General features: G+C 37.8%; 1 protein-coding gene across 6 annotated transcripts in view; it reads right to left on the bottom strand.

Annotated features, from left to right (window-relative positions):
• TSPAN14 (tetraspanin 14) overlaps nt 1-16820 on the bottom strand; it is a 54726-nt gene that overhangs the window by 11580 nt on the left and 26326 nt on the right. For 2 of the 6 annotated variants that reach the window (XM_075718037.1, XM_075718041.1), the window contains 7 exons: nt 14426-14572; nt 13400-13570; nt 10589-10714; nt 8303-8347; nt 7734-7853; nt 5784-5841; nt 240-5625 (listed from right to left, as the gene is read on the bottom strand). In XM_075718037.1, the coding sequence (XP_075574152.1) occupies nt 5567-5625; nt 5784-5841; nt 7734-7853; nt 8303-8347; nt 10589-10714; nt 13400-13570; nt 14426-14572 (726 nt within the window). In that variant the 3' untranslated portion in view covers nt 240-5566. Of the gene's footprint in view, nt 1-239; nt 5842-7733; nt 7854-8302; nt 8348-10588; nt 10715-13399; nt 13571-14425; nt 14573-16820 lie in introns of those variants that run through there. The other 4 variants (XM_075718039.1, XM_075718038.1, XM_075718040.1 and 1 more) reach the window with 4 other exon arrangements.

Below are 16820 nucleotides of genomic sequence, written 5' to 3'. Positions count from 1 at the left end.
CATCACTGCTGTTCTTCACTGAGCTACTAACACACAGCAGTAGGAATAAGGCCTGTCAAACAAGCCGTCTTAGAGAAACATCACATGAGAAGCATCCGGCAATTACCACTTCTGTAATACATTTTTAAGCTGCTTGGTTTTGTCAAACCAGGATATCACTTACAACGTTTACTTATATCAATTGGACTTTAAAATCATTACAAACAATCTCAAGCTTATATCATGCAACCTGAAACAATGGGGTTTTTGATTAGATAGAGCGGTAGCTTAAACAATGCAAAGGGCTAACTGGCACCAATTCAACCTCTGCACAATGTGAATCAACTTGGGAGACCAGCTGTTAACTGAACATGTTAAAACCACCGCAAAACTGTACCTTTAAACCAGCTCCCACTTCAATTTCTAATTTTAAAGCTCATCTTGGGAGTTTTTACCTGCTAGGGTCACAAGCTATATTCCTAAGTATCCGAGGTCATGGTCTTGTCCTGATTTCAGAGTTGCAGCTAAGAAACTGCAGTCAATGTCCATACAGTGCCTGGACAAGATATAAATTAAAGCTAGTTAGAAATTACAAGTGAGCATGTGTGAAGATCTGGACGCAGCTGGCATTTCATGAAGTTATCTCCAGTAACAGAACCTGGGTTTAACCTTAGGATAATGAAAAATTGCAGTAAAACAAGTGTCTCTGAAAATTTCTACAGAAACCTTTCATATTTAAAAATGGCCCCTTGATAAAAAAGGTAAGAACAGGACCTATTGCGCAACTTGCTCTTATGGAAACTTTTTGAAGCAGTTCCAAGTATGTTGCAGAGTCACATTGCCAAGACCTAGGAGATCAAATTCAAAACCCTGTAGTGGTAGATACTGAAGCGCTAGGGAAAAATGACTTTTTTCAGCCAGCAGTAGAAGTTATTGAGAAAAAACCAGAAAGGTAGTGACCTTTAAAAAATTGTTATAAAGCAGGGAATATTTAAAAGTCAACAAGCCCTGCTGTTCTCAAACAATTTGAGTATAACTGGCTTATGTCTGCAAACAAACATTACAACTTTGTTCCTGCAAAAGCTTTCCCACTTGCAAAACTTGTTAATACTGTTTAGCCCACTACATTCGCCACCAAATATCACTTTCAGGAGTACTCTTGAGAAAGGGAATTTCATAAAACCACCCCAGAGAAGTCACTTGGTAACACAAGCAGGTTTTGACCATATAGTGGGAGAAAATCAAAACAAGAGCTGAACCACATGCAGTTTCTTCTAGCTTAAAGCACACAGTGATACGGGCATCCTCCACAATTCCAATGTCAAAATGAGAAATAGCTTCAGACAATCTCAACTTCAGGATAAGATCTGGGGTTGTGCCTAAACCAGGCATTAGTATGATATATATCAGGATCTATTACAAGTTCTATATGAACACACCAAATAGCCACATTCAAGTTAAGTCATTCTTACCAGAAACGATCCAGCCTCAACATTCCAGAGTATCAAATTCCAGATATCGCATTATTCTAACATAGCCATTATCTATCTGTTAAATGTTTCTCTGACCTTATTAAAACTAAAATCAGATTTTAATGCATTAAAGAAACATTAAAAACAGCCAAAGAAGCAGACACAACTGTATTTCTATAAGCCTCATCTTCAAACCTGGAAGTTACTTCTCTTCTGCACACTTAAGAGTAGTTTCAGGAACATTGCTCAGAAATGACAAACCACAGACTGTGTGACATCACAAGAGCAATAACTGTGGATAATGGCAGTTGGAAGTGCAAATAGCAGTTTTAACTTTTTGGGTGTCCAGAAATTTAATAATGTCTCTACACCATTCTGCAGCTCTTCACTTGTTCATGGCTTTCCATTAAAAATTGAGAGAAAAATCACTAGTGTTATATATTATTCAGCAGCCCAGACTGAAAAAAAAAAAAATCAAGAATTAGTTTCAGCAAAATATACACATGAACACCAGCAGACCTTTACCGTTTCTGTAGTTATCCACAAATCACAGTCTCAGTAGCCAGTCTAAACCTTAGAGGGGGAAATACTAGTGACTAGAAGCAACAAATCCTAGAAATCAAACTCCAGGAGTAAAAAACATTAAATTTTATTTAATCAAATTTAAGGCTTGAGAAAAAAATATACTGAAAGTCACTCAGAAAAGCCATCTCAGAAGAATAGACAGAACCTCCCTTTCCACTGGCTAAACAACATTCAAGCTGTATGATAATCCATGCCAGTAGGGGGAAGGACGAGGAAAAGATGGAATGGGGAGACAAAAGATATAGCAATTCTACATATAAGCCAATTGCCACATCAACCTCAATGGACTGGAGGTATGAGTCTATCCGCATGGCACTGTATGAGGGTCACCAAAACTAAAGTCCCCTTGGGAAGAAATATTCAGGTTTTCAGGAGGCGACCGAAGCTCCTTTGGTCACTGCACTTTTTTCAGGGCTTATTTTCATCCTCCTCTTCACGTACAGGGAAACCATGTCCAAATGCAGCTTTATTAACAGAAACAAATGGCAGCTGCACTGTCAAATGTACTGACAAATAAATACATTGCTTCACAGAAATAAATTGTGCTCATTTCTGAGAAATAAAACTGATCACACTGAAAAGTTTCCTTCTCTCAGTCTAGTTATTCAAGTCTGATCTCATATTTGACATCTTCATTAAAAAACGTGTTTCCATTGTAGTGTTTGTGGAGTTGTTCCAAATGCAACCACTGAAATCTCAACATCAACAATTTATCAAACCTCTCTTTGCAAGATCATTGAATTGCTTCTCCTTCAAGGCTTTAGAGGCAGGCTCACACCCAACTGCTTTTGCTGACAAGACTTTTTAAAAATATAACCTAAATCTGTAGCCATGAAGTCACTGCAGGTCCACAGAGAAGGTGCTAAATATAACTAAGTAGAAAGTGGCAAGAAAGTATTCCCATTCCAAGTCTGAAATTATACGAGCCATGTGTACCACCAATGGGGGTGCACTTCAGAATTTCTAGAGGTAAGCCAGCCTAGACCCCCAGGGTTTTAAAAGTGATACTGAATAAGCACAGAGAAATTTACCCACAGTAAAAACAAATCACTCTGTGAATTTAAAAGTCCTCAAATAGGTTGAACTTGCTCTCCTGAATTCAGTGCCAAATAACTGGAGCATTGATACAAAGCTGGTGTTAATATGGCCAAAGCCAATAAGAACAAACTGTGGAAAGACAACACTTCAATTAAATTCTGTTTTGCATACAAACAGTTCTTCAAAAAGAAACCAAGTATTCATTTGTCTTCAGGCAACTTGGCAAGATTTGCAGATGCTGGTATCCTGATTTGTGACCCTGGCTCTTGTTGGCAGTTAACTTCAGTGCATGAACTCCACAGATATCTTTAACGCCATGATGATTTTCACTAACTGCTGAAATTACTTCACAGCATTAGGAGCTTTCTGTGTCAAAAAGTGGCAAAGGGAAACATACTCTCTAGATACAATTTTCAATGCAATGTTTTACGAATAAAAAGTTACAAATAGAAATCATCCTTCTCCAATTTTACATACACCAGATTATTACACAAAACCTTAACAGAATAAGTTGGCTGATGAGATGTTGTAAAGTTTCAAGCACCAGAGTTTGAAGCAAAGGTTGCTGGACACTGTTGCTTGCAAAGTAGCAGTAACAGCAGCAAGTTTTTGGCTGCTCCTAATGGACTAGATTCAACAAATAACTAATACAGACCTCAAATTCAAGGCTCTACAGAAGAAATGCCTCTTGCTCTCCCCTCAGTGATCTACGGCTATTGTTTCCTTGTTGTATATCAAAGCTTAAAAAAAAAAAAATCACTGTGCACTTACAGTGATTTTGCTTTCAGGTTTTTCAGATGAGTAATAGCAGACTGTTCTCTGCTACTGTAAGGAAATCAGCCATCCTTAGACAAGCTTCCTTTTCCTGTTGTGTCTCAATCACTGGCCAGAAAAAGAACTATGAAAGCTGAACTGAAGGACACGTGAGAAGTACAGCATTGTCTGTGAAATGCTTCACAGATTAAAAGCTAGAAGCATGACTGGACAATCAATACAGACACAAAGATACTGTTGATCAGCTTTTGCCAGTGAAATGTTTGTTAATACATGAATAATAAAAAAAGGACATTAGAGAGATGTTTAAAAGTTTGGCTTCCTAAGAAAGCCATATACTTTGGAAATACAAGTATTAAATCCTTCAGGCAGGCTACACATAGTAAAATATCATTATAAAAATATATACTTTTCTAAAATTTACACTATGTTAGGCACTGTAAATAAACCTGCTGTCCCTAGAAAGAATGGTGTCACTGGAAGCAGGAAATATGTTAGTTACATAGCCCACAGTAAAACTGACAGCTACAGCTACTTCCAAGAACTTTTCAGTCACATACTTCCATCTTAAAGCCAAAAATACTATGCCAAAGTCTTTTAGAGAAGACTGGAGCTCTTACTGAACTACAGATCCACCTACTGAACCCCCAAGAAGGGAGGACAGGAAGAAGACAGTTTAGTTTCTTTCTGATAAAAATTTTAAAAAATTACTTCAGCAGTAGTAGTTCAGAGTTTGATGCAGAAAATCACTCTGAAGAAATCATTCTGGTTCACTATTGTGACTGGCATTTGAACCATGTATCAGAATACAAGCAGAACTGATAATTCAATACCTTTACAGAAGATTTAAAAATTCAACAACTCTAATCTTTCACTAAATGTGTATTTGCTTATAAAAAAAAAAAAACAAACAGATTTCAGTAGGGATCCATGCTGAATTTAAATGTTTTTCATCAGTCCTGGTATTAGCAGTTAGGACTTGCGAAGATCAATATAGCAGTTGTGAAAGAAACTAGAGGAAAGGCAAAAACCATCAACAGCTAGCATAGCATGCTTGCTACCTAGTGAAACAAGCTGCATTTTGAAATTTCTGCAGACAGCACTTTTTAAAGACATTCTTCTATAAATAAAGAATATTTACATTTTTTTCAGACAGGAAACAGCATCAGGGATTCACACCCCCTTGCCTAAATGGAAATTTCTAACATATAATGCTACAGATAGTCAATTTTCCCCTCTTGAGAAAACACTTGCATTTTCAAAACAGCACGGGTTACTCGAGCACTGAAGCTGAACACAAGTTCCTGCTCTTGAGACATCTACGTTACTCCCAGCCAAACAGAAATATCCCTACTTTTGCACCACTGAAAAATCAATTAAAGAACTAGACAATTTGTGACTGTTTTTTTCCAACTTCCAATACCATGATGATTATGGTTGCTGGGTATCTTGCCAAAAGATGACCGCATGAGTCTACTGTAGAGATTAAACCAATTTCAACATTCTGAAGAAATCAGCATGCCTTCTGAAAAGATTACATTTTGAGACTGATGACAGTTTGGAGTGAAAACAGAACAATCTTCATGGTAATCCTTCAAGGAAAGAGGTTACAGCAGTTTCATGTCTCCTTGCTACAATCTTTAAAATCTGTTCCGCCAGTGTCTTGGGAAATTCCACTTCTTCCTCAGAGATCAATGCTGGTGCACTGAGTTGTCTCATTAGAAAAAAGCTAGACGGGGCGTGTGTGTGCGTGCAGAATTTTTTTCTGTACCAGCTTCTAAGAAAAAGCAAGAGCAGGGTAAAAATCCATATAAGGCTTTTAATAACAGGAGTATTTCATGGTCTGTGTAGTTCTTCCACCTTTATGTCCAACCAATAACCGTAAAGTATACTTTTTTGCAACACGTGTCTGCTTTTATATTCAGAAGGCATTACCTGCCTTTACAGCTTCAATATCAGAAATCAATGTCCTGGCTAGGAAAATCCCAAAAATCTAAAAAGACAAAAAAATAAACCATTTGTGAGATGAAACACTTGTAACACACCAGTCTGCAAAATGATTTAAAAATTAGAGCCTATTACCATTAGTCATTATTGCAGAATGGGAACCCTACTTCTTATGTGTTCCTATTACACTGTACTGATGTCAATGCAACTACTCCTGTGAATAAAGATGTGCATTCGTAAAGTGTTTGCAGGTTCAGATATTGTTTCATAGCCAGGATCATCCATCAAATCATGGCTATTACTAAAAAGTAATAAGGCAGCAGAATCCTGCAGGAAATAACTCATGAGAAAAAGATGCTTTCATGTAACACTTCAGAAGCATTCAAAGTAATAAGCTTCTAGATGCCTTAGAGCTGGAAGAAATCCACTTAGCCAAGTTTACTTGAGTCTTGTAACACTCACTTACCTATTGCTAAAGTTACAAATCAGGCATTTTCATTCATTCCACAACTTTGGATAATCCAGGCAATTTTCTGATCAATTTTTTTAAATACGTACAGAATGTAAAATTACCTGTACTAAAATGAAATTCTTGTCACAAACAGTAGTGAGAAAAAAATCCCACATTATTCTGAGACATTTAAATTTGAAATTTTAACATTCACTCAAGTTCTCAGGGAAATCTTCCTTTACAAACTGAAGATAAATTCAGAACTCGGCCCATTTCCAGAAACATTCTCAGAAAAACAACAGAAGACTGGGGTGAAGTTTTGTAAAAGCTAAAAGATTTGTTTCAGAAGCAGACAGGTTATGTCTAACTCTCAGTCCCACCATGAAACAGTTTAATCCACAAGAGCCAATTTGAAAATACAAGTTATTGTGAAAGTGGTTTCACAGAGGCTCAGGACATGAATAAGAACAACAACAGCAAGTTGTTGTCAGTCACACCGCCAAAAGACTAGACTTCGTATCTTAAACATCTTCCGAACTGAAAGCGGTGTCCTCAGGACAGCATCTCTCAGAGCCAGGCAAGCACCACCATTAGATGGCGATAAAATATCAAACCAAGCAGAGGGCAGCATTGCCACGGCTCGGAAAGGTATTTTGCCAGCGCTCTGTGCTCAGCTATTTTCCATTAAATGGGAAAAGACATTCTGTAGTAGATTTACAAGTTTGTTACTTCCCACTGAAGTGAAGCGGTACCATAGCAAAGGAATTTAGATAAGTATAAACAACTGCCACAATGAAAGCAGGATCCACCTTGAAAGAAATAATCTGATATGTTTTACTGAGAATTTTGGTTCTTTTTCTTTGCTGTACCAAGCACCAACAAGGTACTGGAAGAAGTCACAGCAACTCCTTCATGTGGTTCTGCTAATGTCACATTTGCAACCTGTTCACCAATTGCCCTGCTCTTCCATTCTCAACTTTTTTTGAGCAGTATGCTACGTGCCAGTTACAGCCAGCTGAGTCATAATCTTAGCATGAAGGACAGAACTGTATTCTAGTGATTCCACATTTGTGATGGCGTAGATGACCAGAAGATCTCCCCTACCTCACGTCATATTGAAATGTAAGAAATATATTATTGTATCACATTATTAGATAAAATAATCGTATATTAGCACATTGCTATATTATACTATATAACAATACACATCACAATCATCATATCCTGTATGTATTATAGTTGTATTGTATGACCTTCATTGCTTTGAGGAACATAATTTCAACACAATTAAGTTAGCTGATATCAGACATTTTCATTCTAAGTCACCATCCCTATAATTCTTTTTTTCCATACTATATTCATACCTAAAATATCCACAGTATCAACATATTTACTGTTACCTCTCTCCATAACTACTTTTACCTTCAGCAGGTCTGTATCTGCAAGCTTGAAACTTTTTTCAAAGTAGCATAACAGAAACAACTAACCTGGAGCAGTGAGATAGCTATGAAGACACCTGCAACAACGTAGATATTTCGGGGTAACCAAGCTTCAAGAGCAAGGATACATCCTTTGACAAAAATCTGATCATCCCATTGACGCTTGCTCTGAATGTAGAGAGGAAGAATATTACTTTTCTGCTCAAGTTTATTATAAGATGAGTCAATCACATGATATAGCTAAACTAATGATTTGTCAGTTACGCAGTAATGTTTTTAACCAGACTCCAGAAATACATATAGGCCCAGATTAAATCAGGGAATGTCAGGCACTGATGTTAGTATCTGCCTGCAAATCCTGTTATTAGAATACTTTAGAATTAGCAGATAATAGGATTCAGAGTTAGACTGTTAGAACTAATAATTGAAATGCACATTCGAAATTCAAGTCCTACACCTTTTTGAAACACACCTTTCCTTTTACATGTTCCATCACTTGTTTACTCCACCCTCCCACAGTACAAGTTTACTTTAAACAAAGGAACATCTCTACCACACTCTACTTGTAGTATGATGTAGCACAGAACATGACAGACAGCAAGATCCCAGCACCTTACCTTCTTTCTGACATCATAGCCACACTGCGTATTCACAACTTTTTGCTGCAAAGCAAAGAAGATTTAAAATAAATCAATTGAATTCTACTCACTTCTGTTCACAGGAAGTTATTCTGTCTTTTAGATTCACAAACAAACAAATCAGGACTGTCAGAGCCAAGCATTTTAAGAAACATTTTTAGTAAAAATGAGCAAAGCACTAGCAGAACACAAGAGAAGTAATGACAAAGCAGAGGCGTATATAGCAGGAAAAAATCCTCCACCAGAAATCCCAGCTTCTTCTATTGCTTGGCTTTCAACTAGCAAAGACTTTTTAACGTGAAGTACAGCAACTATACTGCCAGCATACAGTAAGACATCTGCATTTCCAAGATCAGTTTCACATTAGTTATTTCACATAACACCTAAGCTCTAAGGTAACAATAAGGGTACCAGGCTGATTTATTTACACCTGCAGTGGAGATACATGCCTTAAAACTCCACCATTTCACACGGTATACAACTTGCTATCCCAATCAATTAAAACAAGTAGCAGTTGCAAGCTACCTGAGCCCCTCCAGGTTACAGTTTGAAGTCTCACACATAACCCAGCTCCAAGACACACCTAGTCTTGAAGACAAAACACTGCAGAGGCAGATCCCAAGTAGGAAGACCATAAATACCTTCCAGATTACAATCCCACACAACCCAATGACAGTATTTATCTCCAAAGATGCAAAGACATTCCTTTGAAGACATTTTTTCTGTTTTCTCTGTATGAGACTTAGGAAAATGTATTACACAATTAAAGCATAATTTACACAATGCATAGTGAGCTATATTGAAATATTAGTAGAATCTCACATTTAAAAGATTCAAACATACTTATGTCTCCTTAAATACAGCACCAGCAACACAGAAAGTTGCAGTGGAATAGTACTGCTCAAAATTGAAGCAGAAAATAATTACTGGGGCATCTGAACATGGAATATTTCCCTGACAGTGTCTTTCCTTGGCTGATTTCCAAGACAATCAAAAGCCTTAGTATAACCTACCAATGGCTATCTGCTCTGCATGAGGACTGCTGGACTGACTTTGAGCTGTAACTATTCCCCCTAATACTAATAAGCATTACATGTTACTTCCTACCTCCACATTTTGGCTTCCACTGAAAGGGTCATATTCCTAAAGTTTAGTAAACAGATCAAACCAATAAGCACCTAAATCTTGTCAAAACCAGAAAATTGACTCAAATGCTTTGAACTGAGTTTGTGCATGAGCATTTTACTAGTTACTGATAAACAATCAGCAAATGGAGTTACTCCCACTTGTCTTGCAGAGAGGTGGTTTAACATTAATTCTAACAGGGGCAAACACACTACTTAGTGCTCTTGGGTCCTTACAAGCTAGATAAACAGAGGCCAGGAATTCAAGGAGACAATGCATTGGGAATAAAAAAAAAAAAATATCACCCACCAATACTCACAAATTCAAGCCATACAAAAATAGTTTGTATTCCTGGTGACAAATTTTCAGCTGTATAACAGGTTGCCACATTTGGACTCCAGAAAGGATAGAACAGAAACATGAAAAGAGTTTGTCTGCACAAGAGTAGTTTTTGACCATTTAGGAGACCTTTTAAAGCCCTAGTCATCACACAGTATTCAGGAAGTACTTCTGTCATGGTTTAGCCCCTGTCAGCAACCAAGCACCACACGGACGCTCACTCGCCTTCCCCCTGCCGGCGGGATGGGGGAGAGAATGAGAAGGGCAAAAGTAAGAAAACTTGTGGGTTGAGATAAGAACAGTTTAATAATTGAAATAAAATAATAATAATAATAGTAAAAAAAAACTTGTAATGAAAAGGAGAACAATGAGAGAGAAACAAAATGCAGGAAAAAAAGAAAAAAAAAACAAGTGATGCAACTGCTCACCACCCACTGACAGACGCCCAGCCAGTTCCCGAGCAGCAGTCACTGCCCCCCTGGCCAACCCCCTCCAGTTTATATACAGAGAGTGATGTCATATGGTATGGAATATCCCTTCAGTCAGGATGGATCAACTGTCCTGGCTGTGCCCCTGGCAGAGCATGGGAAGCTGAAGAGTCCTTGACTGGCGTAAGCAGTACTTGGCAACAACTAAAACACCAGGGTGTTACCAGCATTATTCTCGTACTAAATCCAAAACACAGCACTATGCCTGCTACTAGGAAGAAAATGAACTCTATCCCAGCCAAAACCAGGACAACTTCCTTTCGTAACTCTCCAACGACAGATCAGAGCAATACAAAGCCAGGAAACAACTTACAGCAGGATCAGGTATACAACAGGAAAAAGGAACGCCGCACTTCTCACGACTTTTGCTTTCACTGCTGCAGTTGAAGTACACATTAAAGTCCCAGTCATCTGGACCTTGGGCACCACAGCAATGGTTCTGCAAAAGATAAATAAACACTTAGCATTTGGGGGTATTTTAGAGACAATTGAACAGACTCCCTGGAATGATATCTGTTCATCATCTTTACTTTCTCTAAGGCTGTGCAGAATCAATGGCAACAGGGTGAAAAATGACTAATCAATACTGTCACTCTATGAAATCAAAGCAACACATTTGGCATACTGCTCCTGGAAATAGGTGTCAGCGTGACAAACAAAATCATAAAAATTATCACTTTAGATGTAATTGCTAGATGCAATCAGTGTACATCCATAAATGGTGCAACAAAATAAGTTTATGCAAATACTTTGTACCCCATTATTTCCAAGTCAACCAAAACCAGAAAAAAACACTATGAAAAATGTTTCTTTAAATTTATGACTCCATCCCTAAATCTTCATTAATCAACAAGATTTCTTCTCCTTGTTTACTGTAAAAAGTCGATCCAAACATTTGTGAACACACTTCCTTTTTTTTAAATGAGAAGGTTCTCATATCCAAATGAATTAACTGGAAAAGCCTCACTAGCTCAAAGGCCAGTCAACTCCAGAAGTATTTCACATAAGTTTCTTGACCTAAACAGTGTAATGTAATTTCACCATAGTTGCAGGTTGGGGAAATAACAACATTTCAAGGAATGTTCAATTCCTGGAACTAATGAAAGCTAGTTTCTTATTAAGTTATGTTTTGCACTTCAGTGGCCTGGATATTTAAGGGTGCAACTCTTTCTCTATAATTTGAGTACTTGAAATATTATACCATCACACAGATTTTCCTGGTACCTCATGAAGTTCCATCCTCTTGGGATATCTCTAGCATCTCTCCTCTGCCCACCGCCCATTTTCACAAAACTTGTATTAACCTAACTGTCTGCGAGATCACCAAAATTTGAAGTCAGTAAATAGATTCAGAAGTTACTGACTTGTGACAGACACGGATGTGAACAGAGAACAGAATTGTTTACATATAGTTTTCACAGGAAATATGACTAAAGAGAGCTGAACAGAGTGGTCAGAACAGAAGAAGAATCTTTTTTTTTTCTTGGTGTTAAGTCACCAATACATTTGCCGAGGTGCGTTTTTCTTTCTAGTCCCCCCCTCCCTCACACATATACACCTTTGTAAAAAGCCATACAACCACTACAGACTATGAGGTCACTTAAAGGCCTGAAAGTAATACAATTAGTCAGAGCAAGGAGCTGCCTACAAAAAGCTCTCGGGGCCCCAAGGTACGCACTGAGAACAGAGCAAGTCAGCCTAAGGACCATGGCTCCTTAGAAGATGGGCTTCAGCGATGCATTTGAACACACAGCTGCACCTCGTTGTTCAACCCTTGCAGAACTACACTTGCTAGTCCACATTGCATACTTCCCCTCCCTCCTCAGTGCTTTCAGGTATGGATCAACGACAGGCTGATTCAGAGATTTTTTTTTCTGGTCTTTCCTTTTTCAGGTTTATTAGCTTGTTAATCTGGCTAGTGAACTCCTTTTAGTAAGCTGAGACTTTTATTTTCCTTGAAAAGTATTTAACTGGAGTTCAACTGTAAATCAGCTTAGCTTATTAGCCTGGCTGACTCTACCAAGACTACATAAACAGAAAGAGCAACAACAGAGTGGACAACACTGAGACAATTACTGGTGATGGTCATGGCCCTGCCTTACAAAAAGGTGCCCTTAACCACCAAAAGCTAAAGCAAAACAGCACTGAAATCCATCTAGGCAGGTTAGTCAGAGGATGCTTTTGTATCAATGCACACAAGAGTGAATGAACAGGATAGGTAAGCTGCTGGTAATATACAGCTGACCAAACTTGTATCCACTCTAAAACATGCTTTGCTATCAGAGCCTGTGAGCACAGATTTCTAAACATGATCTTCTGGAAGATGGAAGACTGACAAAACCAACCTTCTTTCCTAAGGGGAAAAAAAAAAACATATAAAGGAGACAACCATTCTACCTCTTTGTGAAGTACTCATGAGAGTACTCTGTTTCTCTCCATATATATTTTTTTAACCACAAACAAATAAATAAAAATCAGAAGAGTCACCCTCACTGGTTGTTTCCTGGACATGATTACAAAAGCAGTTGATTGAGTGAGAGCCACTAGGCCCTTATGAGCACAAGCCTTGTCATCTCCTGGTGTACATCACTGTCTTCTGGTAACTGAAGATTTTATGACTACAGGAGCGTAAAAAAAAAACCTTCCTTGACAACTGCCTGACTAGAGATTAGCCTTTCCCAGTTAACAAAAATCCTCTTTTGCTTCAAGATGAGCTGCATTTCATAAGATAAAAGGCCCTGTGCTGCACCCCTGTACAAGACTGCAGTGCCTCCTAAAATAAGGAGTGCAGACTACTAGTTCCATTGCACAATTTTTTTCAGGATAAAAAGTTTTTGTTGCTCAGTTCTCATTTTAACTGGTGAAACACTGATCAGAACAGGGGAACAAGTAAACAAGGTCGAAAGGTAGACAGACACTTGGCAGAGCTCCCACATTCAGTTAGAACAGCACTGTATCTCAGAATATCTTGCCTCCCTGATGCTTTCAACGCAGAGAACAAAACAGCACATCAGTAACACAGCATTATTAGCTACAGAATATGACAAATCTGTAACAAAAAGGAAAACTTTCAAATACATATTCTCCTAGAATGCATGAAAGAAGTGACAGGATATGAACTTACAATTTTCTGTAGCGAATCAATGAGGTTCTGGAGGTCAATATCATCTCGGTAGGATTTAATGTTATTCTCAAAGAATTCCTTGACCCTGTCCCTCACCCAGTCCTGGAACAGGAAAGCCAGAACCACCACTGCCACCTCCAGCAGGAATATAAACACAATTGTTCCACAGAACTGTAAAAAAAGTCCCAAATTAGAAAATATGCATTCATTTTGAATGCCTCCCTATTCCAACTCCACCAGAAACAGACACAGAGAATTAGGTTAAAATTCTCACTCAGAACAGATACTGTTAAATAACACAGCCTGTTAAATGAGAATACCATGTAAAGAAACCTCCAAGAGGTAGTTATCTTTTTGTTTTGGTCACCTGAACTTGACAGTAAAACAAGCATCATAACAGTCATTGTGCACAGCAGTGAAAATATTAATAAATGAGAACCTGCAAAACACAGGGCTAAAGTAGGCTTGATGTGACTTCTTGGATTGTCTCCAGTTTTATAATTTTTTTGTTCAGTTTAACTGTTTTCAGATCTAAAGCAAAGAAGAAGCCTCATACAAAAACAACCATTTAAGAGATTTCACATCAGTCACTGAAGTCCACGTTTTGCCCACCAAATATTCAGAAGAAATTTTTAACTTTAAGTTAAAAGTTGTTCTCCTAAGCCACTATACCATCTCCTCTCAGCAATTCCTAACTGACTGAATATGTTCCAGAACGTCGTATTTTGTTATATTATACATACAGCGTGAGATTCTGGTATACATACTATAACATCATCACTGTATAGCAGAATGAATGAAAAAGGGAAGAAATGTTTTCCAGAAAGGGGAAAATACACACAGGTTTGAACCTACACTGCTTTTAATACCATTAACTCAGAGGCTTGTCAGGGGAGTAAGTTTACCATCTACGTTGTAACAAACCAAATTCTATAAATTAATTATCCGGGTTTGCTACTAGTTCTTCCCCCATCATTCCCAGCTTTCACATGCATAAAAATCCACTCATATAATGATGTTACTTACAAACTTCAGAAGGCAGATGTTTTCTCTCAGTGCTCCTACACAACCAGCAAATCCCAAAGTAAACATCACTATTCCCACCACTAAGACAAGAACCACTGGGTCCAGACCATGAAGACCAGTCACCTTCGTCAGATCGGACAACACACCCTGAAAGAGGAAAAACAGGATAACAGAAAAAGGTGACCACTATAAGTATGTTTTTCATTTATCATTCCTTCTGGATGTCCATGATTTCCACATGATTCCAAATGCATTTGTTACAGACCCTTGAGCTTGCCAACAGCAACCCACATGGTTGTTGTAAAATGGTTGTTGATGACACCAATTTTCTTCACTCTAGCAAAGCAAGTATTAACACAAAATTACAGCTATTCATTCTTTTAATAAGTAAATCCAGTGCAGGCTACTTCTCACATTCTAGTTCTAGTTGGCAAACAAGCTTCCACAAGATGGTGCTAAAAGCTCAATACTATCACTGAATATTCATTTTGTTTCAAGGCAAAAGAATTAATTCTTTATATTAACTTGAAAAGCATCAATCAGAAGGGCACTCCAATCTCAAAGTCTTCAGAAAAAAATTAAGAATAGAATTTTTCCAATCCTAATGTTTAGGTGGCAGAAAGAGAGAGACATTCTAATTACAAAGCAGGTTATGGGTGACATTTGAAGGGAGAGGAACAAAATCTTGGTTCGGTTTTCAAGGGAAGCAAGTTTTTCTTCTCAACATTTCATTTATATCCCTTTTAGTGCTGAATAGTCTTAGGAATGCTCCTCCAAAATCTTGCAAAAACACAGAAGTAGACTCTAAATATTCCCCTTTCACCCCAGATAAAATTCTTAACGCTAGAAGAAGTTATCTATACCCTATAAGACACTTACAAATTTGCCTATTTTATCAGCAATATTTTCTTTTTTGCTAACTATCCAGAGACACCACTTATCTTGACAACAATCTTACCTATTAAGCCTGTCTGCCTATATCTTAGGACAGAATGTCTAAGTCTATGCAGATGTAATGCTAACACAGTGAAGCCCTTATTTCTAGATTAGGTTTTAAAGAAATTAAGTTTATATACCAGCTACCATTAAAATTCCATCAAATACACGTAACACAAGCTTCTCATAGTGTGCAAAACCAAGATGCAACATGCAGAAGACAACAGGGACAAACCACTGAAACTCTTAAGTTAACAAGAGCAATTTGTAGGGACACCCAGGCAGCCTAGCAGTAGTCTGAGTGTTCATCATACACTCATCAGCAACACACAAAGCATTTTAATAAGGAAATACTTTCCCTTTAAAAGAAAGAAACAACAAAAATCGCCATGGTACAAAATCCCATAATTACATGTTTACTACCTTTTGTTTTTTTCTTTATAAACTATATTCTCAAGCTAACTACGTTTTGTGTAAGAGAAAGATATCAGAGAGACTCGTAAAGTAATTCGTATAAGCAGTCGTAATTCTGTGAAGGGAATGTAAATTCCCATCTTGCTACTGAGGTATTTGTCCTAGAGTTAAGTGCAAAGAATATACATCCTAAGAGAATACCTTGGAAAAATCCATACCACTTTGTAATTAAATGCTTATGGAACAAAAATAATGTCTTCAAAATACATCATTAGAAGAAAACATGCACATGGAGAAACTTCATCAGCTGATGAAAAGACACTGATTAACAGTACTATAGTTATACACAGGAGTTCACCTTCTTTCATAATGTGTTCTGTAACAGATCTTGTTAGAGCTGTTAATTTGGCAACAGCAAGACAACAGAGTTGTTTTTACCAAAACTAGTTGAAGGGATGAAAAGAAAAAAAATAATTGAACCGTAACAACTGAATAATTGAACTCTAGAATTCAGAATTGCCTCGCACTAAAATTGCCTGGTGACTAACAGTTGAAATAGCCTATTAAAAAGTGGTCATGGTTTATGGATTTCCCAGCATTGAGGAAGTCTTGGGAAGCAAAGACTTTTCTAGTTAGTGTCACCAGCAACACATTTCCATTCTTACAAACTGTAAGACCTCACAGCTAACTATCAAACTCGGTCTACTGGGTTAATTATGAGAGTCCCACCTAATCAAACCTTGGCTCAGACCCCACAATCAAGGAACCACGCCAAGACTAGCTTGGCTAATTCAGTGTCTTTGTAGAACCAATACACTATGAAACCAAACACTGTGACACCAGAATGTTGAAACTCTCACAGCTATTTCCAGCCATCTCTTTCCCACACCCAAACTCTAGCTTTTTTTCCCAGACAATCTCACTTGCTCAAGCAACATCTTTTGGAAGAAAACTTCCTGTGATCAAAGCATGTTATGAAGAAAGCTTGGCAGGAACCAGGCTCTATTGTTCACCCTCAGATGTTGCTGGTTCACAACAGTGTCTT

The sequence above is a fragment of the Pelecanus crispus genome, chromosome 10 (genome assembly GCF_030463565.1).
Source record: "Pelecanus crispus isolate bPelCri1 chromosome 10, bPelCri1.pri, whole genome shotgun sequence".
Lineage (NCBI taxonomy): Eukaryota > Metazoa > Chordata > Aves > Pelecaniformes > Pelecanidae > Pelecanus > Pelecanus crispus.
This window is presented reverse-complemented; position numbering and strand designations above follow the sequence as displayed.